Source organism: Meriones unguiculatus, chromosome 8, assembly GCF_030254825.1.
Source record: "Meriones unguiculatus strain TT.TT164.6M chromosome 8, Bangor_MerUng_6.1, whole genome shotgun sequence".
NCBI lineage: Eukaryota > Metazoa > Chordata > Mammalia > Rodentia > Muridae > Meriones > Meriones unguiculatus.
In genome coordinates, this window is record NC_083356.1 from 109,981,358 (window position 1) to 110,006,497 (window position 25,140).

Here is a 25,140-nt window from a genome sequence, read left to right on the forward strand (position 1 = left end):
CACTCCACAGCCACATCCTAGTTCGGTGAATCTCTTGTATCTCCTGCTGTTTCCAATGCAGAGCTCTCCAGGTCTGATTTACAAAGCCTTCGCGCCCCTCAGCCACACCCATGTGTTCTTCCAGTCCACACCCGAATCTCAACAAAGCATGTCGCCGCAGACAAGGACACAGGTCTACGGCGAAATTAAGGTGGCAAATCCTCTGAGCACACGCGCATTAACGACTATTACTCTGCGGACATACTTCTGCCCAAGCCCCAAGACGTGCTCGTGTTGGTACCTCTGCGGACATACTTCTGCCCAAGCCCCAAGACGTGCTCCTGTTGGTACCTACGCCTTCCCTTACACCCGTCTTCAGTCCAGTGAACTCGGGAGTCTCATTTCTACACACAGCCTTTGTAGTCAAGGCTCGTTCGTCTGGAAAACTTCCCTTGCCCCTGAAAATACTGTGATGACATCCACCGAAAACTCAGATGCTGCTCATTCATGACCTAATGCGTGATGTTACGGCTTCTTAATGTGTCTAATACAATGCAATCATGAGAACCTACAGGTACACGGTACAGTACCAACCAGGGAACCTAGACCAGCAGTTCCCAACCTTCCTAAGGCTGCAGAGTTCCTTAGGTGAGGGTAACTCCTGACTGTAAAACTCTTTTTGTTGCTACTTCATTCCTGTAATTTCTGCCGCTGTTCTGAATCATAATGTGAAGATCTGTGTTTTCTGGTGGTCTTCTGGAGGCATGATGTCACTGTGCACTGCATAAAGATTCAGATGCTGATTGCTGTGCCCCTCAAATATGGTTGCAATCCTTGCTCTGAGAATCTCCGGTTTAAACACTGTTCCCCAGTTGGTCCCGGATATGTCAATAAAGCAGCTTAACAGCCAATCACCAAGCAGGAGAGAGAATAGGCCTGGACTTCTGCCAGCCAGGGGAGAAGGAGAGTGAAAGGAAGTGGGGCCTGAGCCACCAGGAGAGATGGAGCACAGAAAGCCATAAAAAGCAAGTATCTCAGGGATTTCCGCTGGGAGGAAGCCAGACTTGCAGGGTTAAAATAGATGCACACTGCTCAGTTCTTTTGCCACAAAGCATGTTAAATAAATAGAATAGTCCAGCCTCAGCTATCTGGGTGCTAGCCGCGTGAAGAAAGGAGCTGCCACGCGATTTTAAAACCTCCACTAACAGTGTTAGGCGACCCCTGAGAAAGGGTCATTGGGAGCCTCCTTCCCTCAAAGCGGTTCACGACCCACAGGTTGATGAACCATAGTTCTAGCCCAAGAGAAGGTTTTGTACAGAGACATGTAAGAATATTAAGATTGTTTTCTACATTAGGGGAGGAAACGTTAGAACAGCAGTTGTCCAGGGCCTTTCGGCCATGCTGAGAACAGCCTTCCGGGGATGTTCAAGCTCCTTCTTTGCCGTCATTTTTCTTCAGTTATCTTAGTCCTGGATGTTTGGAAGAAGTTTCCTCTTTGGGAAATGTTATTCCACTTTCCAAAACTGTCTTAACAAATGTTTTTCTCAACAAGTGTACTTTGCTGTAAGTTTGTATGCAGCCACACAAGCCGCTGTTGTGTGCCTTCAAGTAGCAAAAGCTCATCGCTGTCTAACTCTTTAAAAAAGCGAGCGAGCAAAGGGAGAGCTGGAGAAACAGCTCGGATGTTACGGATGTTACGTGCGGGTCCTACTCTTCCAGAGGACCCAAGTTCAGCTCCGAGCACCCACACAGGGTAGCTCACAGCCTCGGGGCATCCAATGACCTCTGGGCATCCAATGACCTCTGAGGACACTGGCACACACATGGCACACACCCAATCACAGACATTCAAAAGCACATACAGTTAAAAGTAAAAAATACAGCTTTGAAGACAGTATAGAAACATAGTAACACAGTATAGAAACATAATAACAGTATAGAAAACACCTCCTCCTATACCTTTCGAAGTCCAGAGCCTAGTGGGACACAGTGGGTCCCCGGGACACACCTTCCTCTGGCTCCAAGGCCCTCTCCCTTGGAACCGGGGACTCCATGGCGTCAGCCCTGCCCTGGAAGAGCAGTGGCTGGACTCCTTCCTGAGCCTGCAGGAGGAGCACAGCACAGACCGGGTCCTGGCGGGCCCAGGACGGCTGCTGTCCTCCGCCTCACCCCGCCAGGCCGAGTGCTCACTAAGTCTCCTACAGAACACTGAGGAAGCACCTGTGCGGAAGCATCCCTTGTCTGACGGAGCCTTACGTGCACTTTTCTGCGCTTTTTGGAAAGCAGATCTGGTTTTGAGGAAGAAGACCTTAGAATTTGGAAGCTGTCATGAACATCACAAGGAGAGACGTGGAGGGATGGGGTCCCTTTGACCTCGTGTATACCGCTCAGCACAACCCCTGGGCTACACCTGTGACTGCTGCCCTGCCCTACCAGCTTGAATTCTGCCGGGTTCTACAGTCCGCACGAACACACCCCGGGAGTCTGCAGCCCTTCTTCTGGATGTCAGTGGGCCGTCCACTGCCGAGTGAGGATGACCAAGCCACAGCAGCCTTCCTCGGGACTCTGACCACCTGGATGTCAGGGGCAGCATCCCCCAGCATGTTGTGCAGGTGTGAAGCATCAGCCCAGGGCTGAAGAGCAAGCACCCCGGGGCCCTGACACCAGAGGAGGAGCAGTCCCAGCAAGCCCAAGTCAGACCCAGGGCCACCCAGGTGCCCGAGACTGGGCCCCCTCTGAAGAACTGCACTTTCCCCACTGGAGCACTTCAAGTGTTTTTCTCAGCACTCACTTCCTCTTCACAGATGAATCCTACAATGAAAAGGGAGGCAGCCTTCCTCCTCTGGCTTTTCCCCTCTGCAGTTCTCTTCCGTTTGCTTGCTTGCTTTTGGGTTTCTCCGTTTTTTTCCCCAAGATGAAGATTCCTCGATGCGGCTGACTGTGGGGTGGGAGGGACTCACCGTGGTGGACGTGATCCTGAGGGGACAGCCCGCAGTATGTCCCCAAGTGTCTGCGTTCCTGTTGTGACGCTTAAAATATTTTGTAGGATTGTTAAAAAGGCAGAAAGAGAAAATTCTTTTGTTTGCTTGCTTTTGTTGTTGTTTTTCAAGACAGGGTTTCTCTATGGAGCCCTGGGTATCCTAGGACTAGCTCTGTAGACATGGTGTTTTTTGATGAAAGCAGAAAGTGTAAAAACTAATTTAAGGTGGGGATGTAATCCTAACAGCTACTAACAGATACTAACAGCGGTAAAACATGAGGCTTGTCTGCTTAGCTTAATAGCAAGTAGAACCACTGTCTTTAAGATAGATAGATAGATAGATAGACAGATAGATAGATAGATAGATAGGATAGACAGACAGACAGACAGATACTAAAAGGTTTGGTTTCCTTACAGAAATGGCTCTCAACCTTTTTAATGCTATAACCCTTTAATACAGTTCCTCATGTTGTGGTGAACCCCAACCATAAAATAATTCATTGCTACTTCATAGCTGTAATTTTGCTACAGTTATGAATTATAAATTCCCTGGAGAGAGAGGTTCGCCAAACGGGTTGGGACCCACAGATTGAGAACGACTACCCCAGGAAAAGTGGGGCTACATGCAGAACCACTCATCTAGAAAATGACTGTCAGCTTCTCTAACACTTAAAGATGTTCAGACTGAATAACCATGCCCTAAGCAACATGTGATTGCTTTTTTCAGTTACACAGTTGGAGAGACAGCGAAGGTTAAAGCACTGGCCCCTCCTCTGGAGGACCCCAGTTCGATTTCCAGCACCCACATGGCGGGACTCGACCATCTGTATCTCTCGTTCCGGAGCAGCCAAGGCCCTCTTCTGACTTCCATAAGCACTGCACATATGATGTACATATGAAACACGCAGCCAAAACACGCACATAAAATAAATACAAATAAATCTTTACAGACTCTCCAGTTATATCACTAAACACAGCTGATACAATGCACTGGCCTACAGTCGCATCCAAAGTTAAGTCAATAATCATAAAAATACCCAGACACACACCATCTACTGCTCAGCAGTCACAACCTCAAATCGCCACCCTTTCAAGAAGCTTGCTCTACCGGAAGTTTGTCTCCACTCATCAGAATTTTCTCTGCAGAGCCCAAGTCTTAAAGTACTAGATCCCACATCAGACAGTGGCTTCACTGAAAGCAAGTGTGAATAGAGCGGGCGGGAGAGAGCACGGGAAGGCTGCTCTCCAAACAAACCCACAAGTAGCTCATTCAGGACCCGGCAGGGGCTGGCAGCCATTCTGGAACTCACGGGGAAGTAAATATTTTGAGTCACAGCCCTGAAGTCACCATTGTCGGTATGCTGGAACCTCCAGGCTGCTGGACTCAGTTGACACTATTTTTTTTTTTTTTTTAAGTTTCGAGACAGGGTTTCTCTGTGTAGCCCTAGCTGTCCTGTACTCGCTTCATAGACCAGGTTGGCCTCGAACTCACTGGGATCAGCCTGCCTCCCCAGGTGTCAGGATTGCAGGCGGGCGCCACCACACCTGGCTGTTTGAATTGCCACTCTTAAAAAGGAAATAAAACACAGAACACAGATTCCAGGACTGGAGAAAACGCTTTTTGTTCTTGTTTGGTTTTGGTTTTTACCTCAAGCACCAACTCACCTCAAGGCTGCAAAGATTTCTGTCCACAATTACAAAATGTGTTGGACTAGCTCCCATTAGCCAAGTAAACTACAGAGGAGGGCCAGGAAGAGAGGCGTGCCTGTAATCCCAGCACCTGGGGCTTTGAGGCCAGTCTGGTCTACAAATTGAAAACCCTGCCTCAATACATACATACATACATACATACCGGAAAAGAGTAAATGAATAAAGTATACTAATAAGGTGAATCACGAGAGTCTGGAAAATTAAACACCCATTTTTGTTTCAAGCTTACAAAATTTGTTATTTGCACCTTTACCAAATTCCTTTCCAAGGAATTGCTTAATTCAGAAGCCGTGACAAGCACACTGTCACAGCCTTCTCCTGAGCACCTAACACTTCTTCCCTTGGTCTCCTCTTTCCAACATATTCCACAAGCTACTGCCAGACATTCCGCATTCAGCTTCCTAGAGAACTAAAATACGTTAACATAATGCTGAATTTTAAGACGAGATTTCCTGTTACTATAAAGCTAAGTGTTCATCCCTTGTAATTATGACTAAAGGACATCTTCTGGAACAAGATTCTGACACTATTTTTAAAAGAGAAATGCTGAAATGCTAAAAAGTAAGAGAGTAAACTTTCATTTAGAAGTTAAATGTGGTTTTAGTCATTTAGTTTCTACTCTTTACCATGGCTTCTATGAATAATGAGATGATTTAGGTTTCTAGGGAAATTGTTGGGTTTTGTGTGCTAAAGTAAGTTATTAAAACACTGTCATCCCACACCAATCCTTGAGTAAAACAAACACTTCCAAAACAAACAAAAGAAAGCTCCCAATAGAACTTATCATTGATGTGAAACTGGAGAGGTCAGGGGCAGAAAACTCTTGCTCAGTCATTAAATCCTCCGTGTAAATGCTAGGAGTGCAACCATAACTGAGGCACAGGCCTTGGCTGTCCACGGTGGAGAATCACAGAGGCGGGAGCAGGGCTGTGACATCTGCCCTGCTGACCATCGTGGCTGAGTCAGCTGGCCTGGCTGGTGGTGCCCCTCCCAAAGCCGCAAGCTGCTGCTAATTACCACAGAACTCTCCGGAAACACCGTTTACCTAAGACAGCAATCCTCTGCAGATAAACAAGAGCGAGCAGAGCACGTCCGGAAGAGCCCGGCTGCCGCTCATTTTCCGGTCCCGGCACTGTTTATTCATAGTTGTTCAGGCCACCCCCTTCATCCCGCGAGGAGCTTCTGCGGGAACACTGCACAAAGGGACAGGCCTGTGAGACCGCACAGCCCTCTCAGAGCTGGATTGTCTCCGTCCAGTGTCGGGGAGGAAGTGATCTGAAAGCTTCAAACCCTTTCACACAAAATCCCTTTACTGGAGACTTAAAGAAAGAAAATCAACCCCAGTCCTGAAGGAATGGGTGTAAATCGGATCAAACTGTGAGAAGGACTGAACGGGACCCAGCGAAACTGGGCTCGTCAAAGGTTGCAGATATTAAATAAAATACCATTAGCTATATGTTAATCATTACTAGAAGAACTGGATACATCATTTACTCCAAAGGCGCATATCAGACCTCCAATCACATAATTCTGAACCAGTGGTTGATTGATTTTTTTTTCAGGAGATTCCTGTTCTTTAAAGAGAAATCTTTGGTCTAAATTCTTGTTGCAGCAAAGAAAGGTTATGCTTCATTTGTCTGAAGTTTGTAATTTGTAAGGTTGTGATTTGTCAGTGTACAAAGCAGACATATCTCTAAGGAACAGAAAAATTCAGCAAGCGGAGGAAGTTAACCTGCAGGAGGCTCTCTTAGAGTCTACCCAAGCGTTTTAGTTCCAGTGAGCAGGAAATGTGTGGGACAAGGCGGTCATTTTTTAATTTTTTTTACTTATTGCAATTTATTCACTTTGTATCCCAGCTGTAGCCCACTCCCTGGTCCCCTCCCAATCCCGCCCTCCCTCTCCTCCTCCTTCCCTCTAACCCTAGCCAGTCTGGTCTCATCAGGATTTGTTATTTAAATCAAAGCCTAGGAATGTGTGGGGAGTTGAGTCCACAGCATTCTTCAAGGTGAGAGCCAGCAAGGCAGGGCCTGTCTGCAGGCTGCAGCTGAGGCCATCCAGAAACAAGCTTGAGGGTCGCGGCAGCAGATACCAGGATAGACAGACAGACTCCTACATCTGGCCTTCTCTGGATGAAGTTAGAGCTTTCTTCTGCTTTTAATGGTGTGATTAGAGAGCTTGCAGCCACGCCTGTATTTCCAGGAAAAAGGCAATTCTCCCTTCCCTGGTCTCAAGGGGGCCGGGTCTGCACTGGGGTCTGTGGGTGTGCAGGCCATGCCCCGGCCAGAGAACTGGTTTTCTCCTTTCTCACTCTCTGCCCTGCTCCCTTGAGACAGGTCTCTCACTGGACCAGGGATTAGTCTGGCAGTCAGCACACCCCAGTGACCCTCCTGTCTCTGCCACCACAGGGCTTGAGAAAGAGGCACGTGAGGCCCCTTTCATATATATATTCCAGCCAGCTGGAAATATAAAGCTGGGCAGTGATGAGGCTGTTAGTAATGTCTGCTTCCTTGGAAAAGAAAAGCACGCGGCCATGAGCGGGTTTTCCCAAAGGTCACAATAACAGAGATTAAAATGTAAAGCAAGAGATCATTCACTTAAGAGCCACAATTATCTGTATTTCTTTCCTTTCTCATAATTCCCTTTTCACGATTATTCTTTACCCAGTTTTAGTGAGGGATTGTCGTGAACGGTCCATTCTCCCCCCAGTATTGCACTTTGCTAACTATAAAGGGAATTCATTGGCATGAACTCCTTTGATCCACATGGCAACTCTTTCTCCAACAAACTGGGAAACTGACACCAGCAAATGTAAATCACATTCCCAAAGATCACCCACTAAGTATCGGAGCCTGAATCCCAGCCGTTTAGGTCAAGTTCCCATTCCAAATAACCACAGCTGCCAACAGAAAAGGAACAAGAGAAGGAGCAAAGCCCATTCATATAGACACAGCTCTTGCCGGAAGTGGCTTTCAGCATAACCAGTATCAAGTTTTAAAATTTGTAAAGAGACTCCACCAGCCAACAGAGTATCAACACTGCACCTATGTCCTACTTCCCGGAATCTTCCCACTGAATATGGAAAGTCACATGCCACTGAAGACGTGGCTGGTGGGATCAACACAGAATCCTGAAATGTCTGGGTATAACCAGGAGGAGGAGGAGGCGGCAGGACAATGGGCCGAGGAGGCTGGCCTTGGCTGAAGAATGGGACCACAAGGCTCCTGCTTTCCCCCTATTGGCTCCTAGAGAAATGCAGGGCTGCTCTCTTGACTTTCCTCCTTTGGGATCCACTCCCGATATCTAACCTCCAGGACTAAGCATAACAAACCTGTGTTGTTTAAAGGCATGTGGGACTGAAGGGGAAGCCCAGTGGCCATGTTTCCCACACACAAGGTCCTAAGTTCAATCCCCAGCAACGAGAAAGAAAGACACGGGCCTTGAGACAACTTATGACAGCAGCAAATAGGAAACTAGGACTGGCTAGAACACGCAACAGAAGTAACAGACTACAGCAGCCTGCTGTGTGTGAACAGTCTCCACACACATCCACGCAGCACTCCGGCTGCACAGACATGTCCCACGGGCAAGCCTCACGCCCATAGAGATCAGAAGAAGGTGCCAGATGTCCGGAACTGCAGCCACAGATGGTTGTAATCCATCATGTGGGTGCTAAGAAACAAACCCCAGACCTCTGCAAGGGCAGCAAGGGCTCCTAACTGTTGAGTCCTCTCTCCAGCCTCTCCCTAAGCTTTTGACAGACAGATAAGAATACACCAACAAAATGCATATCCGAGTCTGAACATTTTATTCCAACGATGTAAATACAAAATTTGAATTATCTCTCGACTTTCTTAGGCTATCTGTTTTTAAATTGCCACCACCTTGATTGGCATTGAAATCTGTTCCAAAAATAAAATGATCCTGTTATCAGTAACACAATATATTTTTTTCTAATACATTTTAGATAAAATTTTTTTGATGACTTTTTTAAGTCACCTAAACCTATCTGAATACTCAAGATGATTCATCATCTATTTTTGCATCACACCAGGCCCGGGGTGCACTGCTGATTAGAGGGGGAAGCTGTTGTGGTCGGTGCGTCATGCTTCACAGAGGAAAAGCAGAAATCAGCTCTGCTCCTGAGAGCTCCCTCTGCCCAGAGCAGACATAAACTTATCTTAATAGATTTTCCCAAAATACCTCCGTATTGACACTGTTGGCTTAAGCTGAAAGACATCCAGAAGAACAGAGACGCACAGAATGGCTGCAGCAGAGCACACACAAGCCACTTAACAGACAGGCTCCCTGGGGAAGTGGGTGAGGATGTTACCAAGATGTTATTTTATTTTTGGAGTGGGGGGTGTTTCGAGCTAGGGTTTCTCGTGTAGCCCTGGCTGTCCTGGACCTGCTCTGTAGACCAGGCTGACCTTGAACTCACAGCGATCCACCTGCCCCTGCCTCCCTGGCGCTGGGATCACAGGCGTGCGCTACAGCACCTGGCTCAAGATGCTTTTGTAAGGAGACTTACTTTTCTTCACGTGTATGAGTGGTTTGCCTACACACAAGTATGGCACCACGTGCACGCCTGAAGCCTCTGGAGGCCAGAGAAGGCACTGGGTCCCCCAGAAATGGTGTTCCAAATGCTGGCAAGTGGGTCTTAGGAACTGAACCCCAGCCCTCTGCAAGAGCAGCGCCTGCTCTTAAACACTGAGCCATCTCTCTAGCCCTGTTGTTACATTAAAACAAAAACAAGGCAAGAAGATAGAACACTTGGGCCAGGAATGGTACCACGACCCTTTAACCACTGCTCTCAGAAGGCAGAGGCAGGTCTCTGTGAGTTCAAAACCAGCCGTGTCTGAATAAGGCACGCCAGGCTCATCAAGGATACACGGTGAGACCCAGGACAAAACAAGCAACCAAATGGTGTAAATCAAAGATCGGACAGCAGCACGGAGGTTTACCTGTTGAGTCAAATTCGATGGGTTGGCATCGACGCCTGGAGGAGCAGTCACACTTGAGAACCTGTCCTCCTTCAACAATCCCGGGCTGGGTCGTGTTTGCCTTTGGGGCGCCCACCAGGAGAAACATCCTGCGGAGACACAAAGGAGCGGTGACATTCCAAATGACACAGAGCATGACATTCACACTGTACTTACCACCGAACATTCTTTTGATACTATCAACAAACACTTTTAAAATCTATTTTCAGCTGGCATAATTTCCCCATTATAAGATAACTCCTGCTACATTCACTTAAAAAACGTACATTATCAAAACCGTGTATGCTGATTTTTTAGACTTATTTTTATATGTCTGCATGTTTTTCCTGTGTTTATGACTGTATAATATTCTTGCCTGGACCCTAAGGAGTTCAGAAGAGGGTGTTTATTGTATGCCCTGGAACTGAAGTAATGGAGGTTGTGAGCTGCTTGTGGGTGCTGGGAATTGAACCTGAGTTCTCTGAAAGACCAGCCAGTTGGGCCTTCTCTCCAACCCCAAACTGTACATTTTAAATGCCCAGTGAGATAGCAAAGGTGCTTGTTGCCAAGTCTGAAGGCCTGAGTCCAATTCCCAGAAGCTATATGGTAGAAGAAAATGACTCCTTAAAGTTGTCCTCTGACCTCCAGGCATGTTCACCATAGTCCTATACACACACACACACACACACACACACACTCACTCACACTTTCCCCCCCGGGGTTCCCCCCAAGGTCCCAGCGTACCACTGGCGTGGACTTACAGAGATCCCCTGGCTCTGCCTCCAGTCACTGAGACTAAAAGCATGCACATGACACCTGGCAAAGTTTTTTTTTTTTCTATTCATTCAAAAATAATGTGGATGCTTGAACATATTTGCTACATCAGTCTCAGTTCTGGCACTACAGATGGCTCTAGACATTGCCCTCTCCACAAGAAACCAAGCTGACAAAGCACCAACATTACTCTGAAGAACACACAACTAAAGAAGAGAGAAGATCTCTTGGAAATAAGGAGGGCGGGCCCTCCTTAGATAAAATAAGATTAACCAGGAAGGTGTCACAGAAGCAGCAGGAGAAAGACCTTCCTGAATTAAAGAGCTCAAGGAAATGAGCTCTGTAGACGGACAGTGAATGGAGAGGAGCTTGCTAAGAGAGTGCTCCGAGGCTGCTGCGGTAGAAGAGGAAGGAGGGAAAGGGGGTGAAGAACTGGGTGGGAACCCCCTAAACACAGCACAAAGACCCTGGGTAGGCGAGAAGAGGCAAGAGGTCAGGCTAAGCCAGGAGGGCAGGTCGGGAGTGGCTCCACGGAGCCCGGGAGCCTGAATTGCTAAGTCATGAGGGGTCTTTCAGACACAGGAAAGGCATCAGCTCCTGTGCATCAGGAGAGGTGCTGTTCTTGCCTTGGAGAATTAAAGAAAAAGACAAAATGGAACAAAGCAAGCAAGCTGGGGAGGAGGTAATGGCCTCTCTTTCCCAAAGGAAATGGAGAAGGAGAAGGGAGAGATTTGAGACGCACTAAGAGTAGACTGAGGAGAGAGAGGCAGCACCAAGACTCTGAACCTAGAAATGGGGAAGGCAGAAAAACTCCATCCAGCTCTTCACATTTGGGGGTGCTGGTCCAGTGCCTGGGGCAGAGGAAGGCAGAGCCCGGAAGAACATGAACTCGGCTCTTAGTCTGCGCCACTCTGTCTGCAGGACACCTAATCGAGTCCCAACACCAAAATGGAGCTCTGTCCCCAGGATGAGTTCGGAGAGAAGACAGACAAAAGTGAGCTCTGAGGGGCAACGGGGGGGGGGGGGGCTATTGTAAAACTAACTGGTGTTATAAAGAAATCTGTCAAGAAACCTACAGATTTAGAGGTACCAAAAAGGGGCATTCAGAGAGACAGGGAGAGAGAGAGAGAGAGAGAGAGTCAGCACTAAAGAGATAATGTCTTCACCACCGTTCACTCGGCCAAGCAAGTCACTTAAATTCTGGCAAATTAAAGTCACAAAATTACACTTACGAACCAACGTGTATCTTAAACGTACAAATGGTAATTTTTAAAAATCCGTTTCAACCTCACTTGTTCTGGGGAGTAACATTCACACCTCACCTAGATCAAACTGATGGCTGGGTATTTAAATATCCTTTACTGGACACTTGTCTTGAAACCCACACGTTCAAAATGCAAACTAAACTCCTCGCCAAGCCACACCCTGCGTGATAAACCTTTATGCAGTCATATTTGGTAGTAGTAAAATGTGCTATTCTCTCTCCATCAGGGCAAAACGCTTCTGACTAAGAAATCAGCTTCGTTTTCACTCAGCAGAAATCTTTCACGAGAAAAAAAAAAAGCTGAATGTGAGATTGCTATCACCTACAAGTTAAAGAAACCGCTTGTCATTACAATCCCGTGTCTTTCCAGAACGTGTTGATTACCATAGGCAAATTAGAATATGCAATTTTTGCTGCAAATGTATACATTTACAAAGACAAATTCAGTTGTAAAAGCATAAATTACGTGTGTGTGTGCTTCTCTCAATTAGATCACAAGTCTGGATGAGCGACACCGTTCCTGACTACTGTCACTGAAGCCCACGGCTGCATGTCTAGTGTCACAAAATCAGGTAAGGAGAGGGGAGATGAAGCTCACTCGAGGGAGGACTTTGCCTCGCTTGCCACAACAAAGAAACAAAGCAGTCCTAAATTCAGTGTCTCGCACCGCCTAGAGCAGGCGTGCGTGCACAGGCCTATAATCACATCACGCAGGGTGCTGGAGGATCAGAAGTTAAGGTCAGCCTTGGCTGCACAGTGCTACAGGCCAAGTCAGAACCAGCCCGAGTTCCAGGAAAGCCTCTCTCAAAAAACATTTTAAACTGGGGTGAGGAGGGGTGGGAGAGAGCATTAATGTCCATCTTTATCTAAAAATTTTCTAGCGCATTCTGAGAAAGAGAGTACTTCGGGAAAATGTGCTGATTTTCTCTTTTGGTTCTAATAAAACTTCATTTACACAGACAGGCAGTGGGTGGACGTGGTCCATGGACTGACTTTCCAATCAGTGGTTTCACCCACAGGGAACCGGGAAGAGAGCTCAGAGGAGAGGAGAATGTAGCAGTCTCAATGAGAAAAGCCCCTCACTAGTTCGGCTATTTTAACACTTGGGCCCTGGTCGGTGGTGAAAACTGGGACAGTTATGGAAACTTTAGTAGCTGTGGCCTTGGTGAAGGAAATACACGGGATGGGACCTGAGAGTGTGCAGCCTCGCCCCACGTCGGCTCACTCGCACTTCGAGTTTGTAGCTGAAAATGGGATGTGTCAGTTTTTCACTGACTCCCCCTCCGCCATATGGACTGTGCCTCCGGAACCGAAAGCCCGAGTAAACTGTCCCTTCTCTAGGTTGTTTCTGGCCTCTGCGGCCGTCCTTCTGTCCCCAGGCCTGCGAGTGGGGGGCCCGCCCCTCCTCCCTCCCTGCGATGCTGTCAAGTTCACAGCCCTTCCCGAGCCCCCAGGCTCAGCTGCGGTGACAGTGTCCAGGGCTTCCAGTGTTTGAACCTTCTCCCTGACCACGTGAAGGCCGAAAGGAAAGCTTTGTGACCCGGAGGGGGGCAAGGCTGTCCTGACGGAGGCCTGGAGCTTTGTGACCCGGAGCGGGGGAAGGCTGTCCTGACGAAGGCCTGGCTGCGCGCTGCGCACGGCTTTCTAAGGCCTGCACCTTGCGGAGGGTGTGGGTCCTTGCTCAGAGCATGGGTGCCTGCCGTGTGGAGACCGGCGTGTCCAAGCCGGAACGGCTGCTTCCCAGTCCGCCTCAGCACCAACCAGCAACTCACTTCTAGATTGTCATTTGTGCATTTCTTTTCAAAGCCTTCTGTGATTTTTTTTTTTTTTTTTTGTCAAAACTATTCATTACTTGTGAGGAAGTTCTTATTTGAATGTGGGGCTCTAATCCACCCTCCTGCCTGAGCAGGTAAGGACACATTCCTTAGCTAGAGGTCTCTGCCACACACTAACTGCACACCGATAAGTCGTTTCCAAAGCACTCCAACTCCTGGGTCACAGAAATCACACTCTCATAATCATCCCAATTATTTAAATTAGCCTTACAATGATTTCTTTACGTAACTATTCTATCTAATTTTGGACCTCAGATAGCTTCTTGCCTTGGCAACTGTAAGTAAAACAGAGCACGCGTTAGTGATTAGGGCACGGCCTCTGGCAAAGGCAGAGGAAAGGGCACAGTAGGAGAGGGCACCGAATCCAAATGTCACTACTGGCAGCCCACGTCTGAGTGCCTGAGAGGAGCCCAGGAAGCAGGCTGCTGCTTTCACCCGACAGCCGCACATTACAGGCATGAAAGGACGGTAATTAGACCCGCTACCCTGAGGTTCAACCCAACTTCACGCCCAGCCTTGCCCACGGCTGAAAAGCATAAAAACGGGAGAATAACAAAGAAGGAACCCGTGCCGACGGTCAGGATCTAAATCCCAGGTTAATGATTTAAAAAAAAAAAAAAGTTAAAGACTAGGATCAGTGGATAGAGAGACTTGCTGCCAATTTTGATGTTCTGAGTTCGAACCCAGGACCCACATGGTAGAAAGACAGGACCCTCATAAGTTACCCTCTGACCTCTGTGTGTGCACCATGGTGGTGGCATGTAGCCACACTTACACACACATATACAAATAAATAAGTAAATAAATAAATAGAATACAATTAAAATTAAGACTAAAAAGATGAGAAACAGGTTTGGTTTTGTTTTTTTAAATCCAAATACCACTAGTTACTTTTAAGATGCTTAAGTATTTTAAAAGAGACAAATGGAGATTTGGAGAAAGTAAAGATTCTTACAAGAGAGTTATTTATTTGTTTGTTTGTTTTACACTCCCACAGACTAGAGGACACGGTGATAGAAAGATGCTAAGAAAGCGAAGGAAGCTGGACAGAGAGGGTGGCGCCTCTAATCCCAGCACTGGCAGGCAGAGGCAGGGGGATCTTTGAGTTAGAGGCCAGCCTGGTCTACAGAGTGAGTTCCAGGCTAGCCAGGGCTACACAGAGAAGTAATAACAACAAAAAAGACAAAATAAAAACTATAAAGAAGAGGAAGAAGAAAATAATTAAGGATTATAAAAAGTTATTTATGCTACCAAAAAACCCCCAGAAGCTTATCAATGAAACACTTTATCAAAAGCAAGCAAATAGAAAAGCTGCTTGCGGTGTTCTGAGCAGCAGCACCCGGGGCAACAGGAGGAGACGACTCACAACAAGGCAGGTCAGCTGGAGGAGCCACTTGAACAGAGGAACAACCTTCTGTCACTGCTTAATTTTAAATCTGCTTTTTTTCCCCCCTCGGTGTTCCCGAAGAGCAATTAGTGCTCAAGTAATTAACTAAAAGGAAAAGAGGAAAAGCAAAGGGCAAGAAAGTTGGCTCACAGCTTGGCAAAAAGGACAGGTGAGGAGCCAGCTCCAGGCTGCACAGGGCTGGTAAGACCTCCCTGAAGAATGCATACACTTTGAGGCCAAGCAACACAAGACCCAACGTGACTTCAACGTTCTTCTGAGACTCTGCCACTCCGAAAAACAGTTGCCCAAGAACATCCCCAAAAGACACATCTTCCTAGTGCTTCGAGATAACTCGACTGATTCCACCAATGGCTCCTTAGAACTCCAGAAATGAGTGTGCTATTCATAGGAGGCCAAGAAGAGGGAGGGTGCTAAGACATGGCAAGGAGACAGACAGACAGACAGACAGATACGGAGAGAGGGAGAGAGAGGAGACAGATGACAGAGAGGAGAGAGAGAAGTAGGGAAGGCAGGAGATGGGAAGGAAAGCAGAGCTGTGCAGCGGCCGGGACAGGAAGATGAGAGCGGGCAGACACTGTGGTGATGTGCCCTCCAGATGCACTTTCTATCCAGCACCACACAGGAAGGGTTTGTTGCTTCACAGAATGGAAGTCTGGCTACCACGCAGGGCAGCGGGCCAAACAATGACAAGTACATTTCAAACTTTCCAAATGAACTAAGTTATTTGGCTGCTTTCAGCGCTGACCTTTCCAAGATAAAGTATGTTTCATATGCACAGCTGGCAGCCTCTAGGGTGACCAATGACCCTCACCAAAAGGAACCCCTAGGAAAAAAAATACAATGTATGTACATAAAAAGAAATGTGTATAAAGTAGTTGCGCTGTAATTCAAGTTTCGGATTTGCTCTACAAACAAACGCTTCAGGTCAACAACTATGTGAAGTGGCATCAGGAACTACCAGATTCATACATTTTCCCTGGAACTCAGAGAAATACACCTGTATTCACCACCACATCCGCCCAAGAGCTCAGTGATCTTAATCAAAAGTAACAGACCTAAGATTCGCTTTCCAAATAGTAAAGACTGTGGGTTAAGCAAATGTATTATTTACGATGGAAAAAGTTAACCAGCCCAGTACTAGTCACATTCAGGTTTATGAAAATATGCTGAAGTCTTTTTTCAAGACGGGGTGTGTTTTAGACCAGTCTCATTCTACAGCCAAAGCTAGCCAGCCGGGAACTCACTATATAGCCCAGGTTGGCCTCAAACTTGTGACAATCCTCTCCTGCCTCAGCCTCCTGGGTGCAGGGATTTCAAGGAAGTGCCACTATTTTCAGTCATTTTCTAAAGTGTTATGACAATGAGTACAACACTGAAATTGTAAAAAGCAGAAACTTCAGGAGGCCTTAATCTCAGTTTGATATTCTCTGCCAATGGAACTACTGCTGAAGAATTTAGCAACAGAATATCAAAATAAAATAAAAATTTAAAAATAAAAAACTATGTTTCAGAAATAGAAAACAAGTAGAAACATAGAAGAGGTTTTGCAGGTCTAGTGGCCAAATGATAGGAGGAATGATTAAAGCAGCTCCCAGCAGCCCAGACCCAGGCTCAAGTAAGAAGCAGAGAGCAAAGCTGGAAGCAAGGAAACATTAACAAAGAAGAGACTGGAAACGCTTCCACCCAGTGACTAAGCAGTGACTAATCTCAGAGGAGTGTAGTAGGGGAGACAAAGTAAAATAGAAAACGAGAGGGAGGAATATGAAATGATCTCCAGGGCAACAGAGAGGAGGGTTCCATGAATAGAAATGGAGGTGCTACTGACATCTCTTGATGCAAATATAATTCATTTTTAGACCAAACGAGGTGACAAGGCTAAGAGGCTAAACGCCCCGCTATTGCGATATTGTTTCTTAAGGAGAAAAAGAACCTGAAACTAGGGCCTTTTCTGTGCTTTGAGACAGGGCATCTGGGGCAGGCCTTGAACTTCTGATCCTCTGTCTCCACCTCTCAGAGCTAAGACGACAGGTGTGCACCAGGTTCCCAGCTTGGTCGTCCCAGTCCACCTCAGCACTTCTTCTTCACTAGTATCAATGGATTCACACCCACAGCGATACGGAGATAACATTATCACTTACAATCTTCTGTTACAAGAAAAATGATGAACCAACCCACCTGAAACTAGAATATTTTTAAATCACTGCTACTCTCCTCACTAATCAATACTTTTTCACACCAGGAAAAAAAAAGGTCTTTCATTAACACTTGATTCTATAGTTTTCCTTTAAAAGTTTATAATATTAAATAATATATGCAACTGATAATATAGTACTATGGGTTTCAGTGCTTGTGAATTTAAGAGTGCTTTTAAGAAGATTAAGCGTAATTTTGTTTGGTTGGGTGTTTTTTTGTTTGTTTGTTTTGGGGTTTTTTGTTTTGTTTTGTTTTGGTGTGTGGTGGGGACGGTTTTGAGACAGGGTTTCTCTGTGGAGCCCTGGTTGTCCTGGCACTCTTTCTGTAGAGCAGGCTGGCCTTGAACTCAGAGATGAGCCTGCCTCTGCCTCCTGTGGCTGTGATTAAAGCATGTGCCACCACCCGGCATTTTGCTAGTTTTTGTTTTTATTTTTCTTCTAAGGTTAAGCATAACTTTGTAATAATCTTCACTTAATCTGAAAAAGTCAGCAAGGATAAACCTTTGTTTGGGTGTATTTTTTTAGAGGTGGGGGGACTTCAAGGTTGTTTTCCATCTTTTAAGTTAGGCTGGTCTTCGTGGTGGTGTGCGCCTTTGATCCCAGCACTCAGGAGGCAGAGGCAGGCAGATCTCTGTGAGTTCGAGGCTAGCCTGGTCTACAGAGCCAAGTTCAGGACTGTTATGCAGAGAAACCTTGAAAACAGAACAAAACAAAAAGACCCATGCAAGAGTTCATGTAAACATGAGACCATGTAAATGTGTGAGCTCATAGCACATTCACTGGCCATATGTTTTCAAAAGATGAGTCACATTCCTTGCAATCAACAATAGCAAATACCACCAACAGCTCTGTACTGCTGTTCTCCATGGCAAAAAACAAAAAATGCTTCAAAGCTTGCACTAACAGAAGCAAACAAGAACAATATTAATAACAAGTTAACAGCATTTGTAAAACACTCCATCAATTCTGAAGTATTTAAATGTTTAATTCCTGATGTAAGGCACAGAATATAGTTTCAGTCTGAAAATTTCCGTATAATTAAATCTGAAGGGTTCACCCTGAAAGCAAGTAGAGTGCCCATGATATAAAAAGCATACACTTAAAAAAAATACTCGAAAATTGCCAGGCATGGTGGAACACGCCTGTAATCTCAGCACTGGGGAGCCAGAGGCAGGTAGATCTCTGTGAGTTCAAGGCTAGCCTGGTCTACAAAGCGAGACCAGGAAAGCCAAGGCTACACAGTGAAACCCTGTTGCGAAAAAACAAAACAACAACAAAACAAACAAACAAAAAAAAACTGGAAGTAGAATTGTTTAAATGGTGAGCTAAGTAAAATGATGAGATGGAGGGGATACGAGTGCAGCTCAGAAACGCGTGGACTCGGCAGCCGGCCCGGTGGGCTCCCTGCTCTTCGCCATTCCTCCGAGGTCAACCACAGCAGCCTGTGGTGTTAGAAGCTGTCTGCGGCCGGGGCTTCCGTCGTTTTTCGTTTTTGGAGAACGTGAGCTCAGGTCTCAGAGGAAGCACTGACGGTGTGAATAAAGCCGTGCGCTACATAAACAATGTCTACTGTTTGCAAACCGCACCCGAGCGGCGTTGCTCTAAAGACGGGTACCAGTGACACTCAGCAGTACTCAGGGAAATGGTGCCAAAGACCCTGACGTCCGCTCTAACAACCCTAGACAAGTTCTTAGGTCACCTTCAACTGAAGCATGTATCAGAAGAAAACGGTCCTATCCAAGTACTGACCATCAAATTTACGCTGTGCCCCTCCCCAAAACGTACATCTTTGAAAAAAAAATGCATATAGTAAGAACAATGTGTTGTGTTTGCAAGGAGAGAAATAATCAAAGGAATGGGTTCTTTCAAAAACTGTAAAACCATAAAACAGTTAGGTCAGTGTTTCTAACACTGACGCACGGGGCTAAGAATGATGCCAGCGTTGGGTCAGAGGAAACTTTAAACCCAAAAAGTACAGTAACAGTACGAATCCTCAGGGCGCTGCATCACAGGACGTGGGTAATCTGAAAGCCTCCGTGAACTGCTGAGTTCTTCAGTGCTGAGGTGACGGGCAGCGGCGAAAACTCAGCAAACACCCTGGTTCTTTCTCAACAATGACCTCAACAGTGGACTGGAAAAGGACCGGATGACGCGTTCCATTCATCTGGTGGACCTCAAACACCCTACGGTCTCAGTCCTTGACAATTTAATGCAACAATTTGGTCACTTTAGTCAACAGCGTGTCTAGAACAAGAGTGAAAGGGGGGGGGGGGAGAATCAGATGATGGGAGGGAAGGACGAGTTTCGGAGAGCAAAAGGTACCAGGGGCAGGCTTACTGCTGCGGAAGAAACAGAAATCCTGGGACCAAGAGAAGCAAGTCACAGAATGGCAGGGACGGCCAAAAGAAGCCCCGCAGGACAAGCCGGTACTGATTTCTCGCTTTTCCTGGATGTTTAACAGAGCTCCTTCAAAGCTCTCCCCCACTGTCCCCGGCCAGCCAGGAGACGCTGGGGACCGGGTGAAAGCGGACAGCGAGCGCCCGGTTAGGTTAACCCACAATGGTCTCATCCACGCGGGACCGGGGCCAGCCGCGGGATGGAGTGGGCAGGCCGGACTGGAGCCAGCGGCCGGGTGGATCGGCTGGGTGGGGGCGCGCCGTGGGGGAGGGGGCGCCCGGGACTCAGGCGCGGCCACTTACGAGGACGCGCTGGGCACGAAGAAGTCCACGGCGAAGCCGAAGTAGCTGCCCTCGGGGCCGGCGTACTCGGCGGGGCTTTCGACGTCCAGATTGAAGGCGCGGGCGAGCGGCAGCAGCAACAGCAGCAGCGGCGGGAGGACGCCGGGGCGAGTGCGCAGCGGCCTGGGAGCAGCCATCGCCGGGGCGCGCGCGGGGCGCGGAGCCCGGAGGCCGCCGTCCGTGTCCCGGTGCGCGGCCCGCCGCCTGCGCGCGCCCGAGCCGCGGTGCCTGGCGCTGCGCCGCGGTCAAGGGCGGCCACCCGGGCTGCGCGGGGAGGCGCGGGACCCCGGCTGCGTCCTGGCTGGCTCGCGCGCGCGGCGGGGACGCCCAGCACTGGCGGGGCGAGCGCCGGACCTCGGGCTGGGAACTGCCCCGGCTGGGGGAGGAGGCTGCGGAGGAGGAGGAGGAGCCGCCCCGCCGACGGAGGAAGTCGCGCTCGCGGTGGCCTCCCACCGGGGAAGGCCGAGCGCACTTCCGTGCGCGCTGCCGGCGGGTCCGCGGGGGTCCCCGGGACGGCCGCCCAGACCCCGGGGGCTGGGGGCCAGCGTTGCCGAGCCTCCGCCTGCGCCTCCCGCCCGACCCCGGCGAGCCTGGGGACCGTGACACCTCGTTCCCGGGTTCCTCCTGGAACTTGTGTGCGACTTTTGTTTAAGAATGCGGAAAGCGTCATCCGCTCCTCGCAGTTCAGCCACTTAGCCCGGCAGGCGGTCGCCCACAGAACTCCGTAATTACGTGCCATTCCCCCCCCCTCCACACGCGGGGCTTAATTATAAACTCCCAGGAGACGAGCACTGCTCCTCCCGGACGCTGTGTGTGGAACTGCTGGATCTCAAAAGCGTTAGTTAGGCGATGAGCCTCTCCACCCAGGAAGTTCAGGCTTTATTCTTGGATTCTGTCCCTCTGTGTCACTGTGTCTCTGTCTCTGTCTCTCTTCACCCACCCCCTTCCCCCCACATACACACACTCACAGAGATCCTCCTGCCTCTGCCTCCTCTGCCTCAAAGAAAGGCAGGCCGTGACATGAGACCCCTTGCAGTCCAGTTGCTGTGGACAGCCGTGCGCTGCGTGTTCCTTCAGGACAGAAATCTTTACGTTTCCAGCTCCTACCACCTAATCAGTACACTTTGCAACCAGCGACTGACTAAAGAGTAAAGTTTGCTGAGAGCTTGGGGCCATGAAGATGGCTCGGCTCAGGCGTGTAACATCACGTGCCGGTCTTGGTGGAGTGATAACCACTTAAGGAGATTTGTCAATGAGCTACAGAGCCTGTACTGACTGTGTGGCTATAGTCATTCAAAGCCCGTCTTAACACAGCACTTTAACCGTTAAAGTGCATGGTCTGGACGTTATTCCATGTGCTTGCTGGGGTCCAGCACCCAAACAAAGGTTGACTCACGACGTCCTCTTCTGGCCTCTCTGTGCATCGGACATGAACATGATGCACAGATACACTTGCAGACAAAACACACATACACATAATTTTTTTTTCCCCAGAGTTTTCCTGTGTATCACGTGCTAAAGAAAACAGGTGGGTGGGCTGGTGCGGCGGCAAACGCCTTTAATCCTCGCACTGGGGAGGCAGAGACAGAACAGGATGGCAGCTCCAGGCTGGTCCGGTCTACACGTGAGACCGTCCCTGAAGGAGAAGGGTGAATGGAGGAGAAGAAAGAAGAAAGGAGGAAGAAGAATTTGGTGACTAGGACAAAAAGATAAAATATAAACGTATCATGTGGGCCCTGAATACTTGCAAGTAAGGTAACAGAAATTTTGAACTATTTCCCCAAAGTAATTATTCAAAGTCAGGCACAGACTTCGCAGGATGCAGGAGGACCCTCCAGTTCAGTCAATGAAAGGAGAGCCCTGTCTCAAACAACAGAAAAGCACCCTAGCCACAACATGCATTCATCTAACAGTAAATAATTCTGTGCAGTGTCATGTATACACTTCATTGGGTTAATCTTTTTTTTTTTAAGTTTCCCTATAAGGTATGCAGAAATTTGTTGGGAGGTCTTATCAGTCACTGGCCAGCATCGATGGAAAAGCCATGTCAGAGACAAGAGACATGTGTGAATACTTGCACACAAGATCCTGTAGCTGCCTTTCATTCCTTGTCACCACTCGGGATCAGAGTCTGGGCTTTAAGAAAGAGATAATGATTTGTGGACAGTAAGAATGTTCTATGCACTCCCAGTGTTCTCTGCTTCCCATTCTGAAAACCACAGGGCTCCCTAGACAGGCACCCTCAGTTCTAAAGATGAGAGGAGCCTGGGATTTTCTGAGTCCCATTCAGATGGCCAACATGCACAGATTTTAAAAGGGATCATGACTTTTACTGAATGGGAATGAAAATTGCGGCATGTTCTCACATGATAGCTACATGAAGATATCTGCCCTTAAAGTGTGAGTAAACTACAGAGTACTGAGTGTAAAGCTGTATTCATTTAAATCCTGCTTCAGGGCAGTACTTTAAGCCACAAAAATCCCAGGTCTGGACATTACTCTACATGCTCTTCCCTGCTGAACAATCAAATTAGGGCTTAAACACAGAAAGCTGAGCGTTTCCAGTATGGTTAGAATTTGCTAATAATATTTTTCTCCTTTTTGTTTCTGTCTTTTTTATTCTTTCAAGCAGACAGTCTCATTTTTTTAGCCCTGAGCAGATTGGAACGCACAGTTGTGCTGTCTCAGCTTCCAAGTGCTGAAGTTACAGGAGTTTACAGGAGTGGTCCCCTACCCCCATCCATTTTGGCCAAGACTTCATGCACCCAAGGCTGGCTGGGAACACTCAATGTAGATGACCTCCTAACCTTCCTGTTTCCACTTCACAACGCTGGCATTACATGCGTGCGTTACCACAGCTGTTTCAGAATTGCTTAAACTACATCAGAAAAACGCAGTTCTCCAAACACTTGGGCTTATGTCCTGACTCACAGACAGAATCGTGAAATCCTCTGAAATGTGGCCAGCAAGGCTGCAGATGACTGCTCATGCGTTCCTCCTCCTGCTCCTTTTTGTGTAAACATGACCTTGTTGTTACAGGACACTGTAAGTCAGACTTCTAAAAACTTGTTTCCTTCAAGTTTATGATAAAAGTAAACACTTATGGCCAGAAGCTTTACACATTTAGCATAGGTGCAAGAGGAGTTCCTATTTAGATAGCCAGTGATGCCAGTTGCGAGGCAGATCTCCAAAAACGTTGATGGGAAGAAAGGTACCGCGAGTATCAAGAACTCTGTATCCCTCTTCTCTTTACAGCAGCCTCTGGGAGCTCAGCTGAGAGTAGCCTTCACGGCTGCTTTCTGAGCATGGAAAGCAAACTTAGCAATGGAGTCAAGGTCTAAGTATGACAGACAGAAAGTGACGCCCCATCCCAGCCTGGGATTAATCCTTTACAGTGCTCTATGCAAGACAATCAGTGCCTCTATCTTTGTTTACATGCTATTGTTTGGGTTTCAATTGTACTTCTTTTTCTATTTTATTTCTTTTTGTTTTATTTTTTTAAGATTTATTTGTTTTGCCGGGCAATGGGGGTGCACACCTTTAATCCCAGCACTAGGGAGGCAGAGGCAGGCAGACCTCCGAGTTTGAGACCATCCTAGTCTACAAAGAGAGAGTTCTAAGACATCCAGGGCTAGAGAGAGAAACCCTGTCTCAAAAAAAAAAGTTTTCTTTCTTTATTTTATGGATAGAGGTGTTTGATCTGCATGGCCACCTGCACACCAGAAGGAGGCATTGGATCCCATGGGACTTCAGTTATACGTGGCTGCGAGCCACCATGGGGTGCCGAGAATTGAATGCAGGACCTCTGGAAGAACAGCCAGTGCTTGTAACTCCTGATCTGTCTCTCAATAACCTCACACCAACTGGCGATACATCTACTGGTTTTCTTAACAAGATATTACAGTGAGTCCCAACCATTTTTATTCTTGCCTGGTTTGGATGGAAATTAATATATATGTGCATTGTTCATTCCTGGCTGATTGGTTTGTTTAAATAGCTAAAAGGGCAACATTTTCTGGCAGTTTTCTTGTGGGCTCATTATGTATTGAATAATGACTGTTATTCCATATTATCACTGTTTATTGAAGCCAGAGTAAGTTTGTGTCCCAGTGACTGGGTGTTTAGATACTTCGTGGAGGGTCCTCCAATGGCTGGTGGTCACACAACAAATACGAATTACATTCTTGTGGGTGATCTCTACTTTTTGAATGGGCTGGTGCCTTCTAAGCTTTGTACCTTTTAAATGACTCACTTGGGGCTTTTTCTAAAGCCTGCACCATTATTTCCTTTAAAGCCGAAGGGATAATTAAGAATTTCTATCTTTCTGTCATCATGGAAATATGCCAGGGGATTTTCAGGAAATGTTGAATATTTGGATTTAACAGGAAAATGATTACGTTCACTAATATGGAGCTCTTAATTACATGATTGAATTAGGCTCAGATCACAAGAGGAAAATGAATTAAAGGCTTGGTACAGGTTCAGCATTTGAAGGATAAAGGCATTTCTACACTTGCATTTTTTTTTTACTTTAGTTTTGAAGTAGTAATTACTGTTGTGAAGATAGTTACCCAAATTAATTCTACCACTTAGATATAAGTAAGTCTTGGGAACTAAGTTAACATTGTTACATTTTTACTATAATTACCTCATTTTAGTTGCTGTTTTTATTCTCATTCAGACAGATACTCATATGGCTTGGGGTTCCATCCTCAACACTACTACAAACGCATATACATGCGCGCACGCACACACACACACACACACACACACACACAAACAGGCCACAAAACATTTGTAGCCCAGGCTTTGAACTCATAATCCTGCCTCCTGAGTGCTAATATTAAGGCATGCACCAGAACATGAGGCTTTGTTTTAGCTATTCTATTTCCATATGAATTATCCTAAATAAAAATTGTAGGCAGTTATTTTAATGAGATACTCTGTGCCGAAAATACATATTTTCATATACCTAAGCTAGTCTCAGCCAAACTTTATGGAAGAAACTTTTAAGGATGCCGTAATGGTTATGGGTGGCCCAAAATGTGACAGTAAATGGCATTCACAAAGAAGAAAGTAAGCAGCTGGATGGTGGTGGCATACGCCTTTATCCCTGGAGAGGCAGAGGCCAGTGGATCTGAGTTTGAGGCCAGCCTGGCCTAAAGCAAGTTCCAGAACAGCCAGGCCACACAGAGAAACCCTGTCTAGGAAAGAAAGAAGGAAGAATGGAAGGAAGGAGGGAGAGAGGGAGAGAAGAAGAAAAAAAAAAGAATGGATAATG

The 25,140-nt window shown here is 47.2% G+C and overlaps 1 protein-coding gene across 1 annotated transcript in view; it reads right to left on the bottom strand.

Annotated features, from left to right (window-relative positions):
- Itgav (integrin subunit alpha V) overlaps positions 1–20,103 on the bottom strand; it is a 66,766-nt gene extending 46,663 nt beyond the window's left edge. Inside the window, exons 1-2 of the mRNA XM_021654451.2 lie at positions 19,821–20,103; positions 9,631–9,758 (exon numbers count right to left, since the gene is read on the bottom strand). Of these exons, the coding sequence (XP_021510126.1) occupies positions 9,631–9,758; positions 19,821–19,996 (304 nt within the window). The 5' untranslated portion in view covers positions 19,997–20,103. The remainder of the gene's footprint in view (positions 1–9,630; positions 9,759–19,820) is intronic.
- Between the last annotated feature and the right edge of the window lie 5,037 nt (positions 20,104–25,140).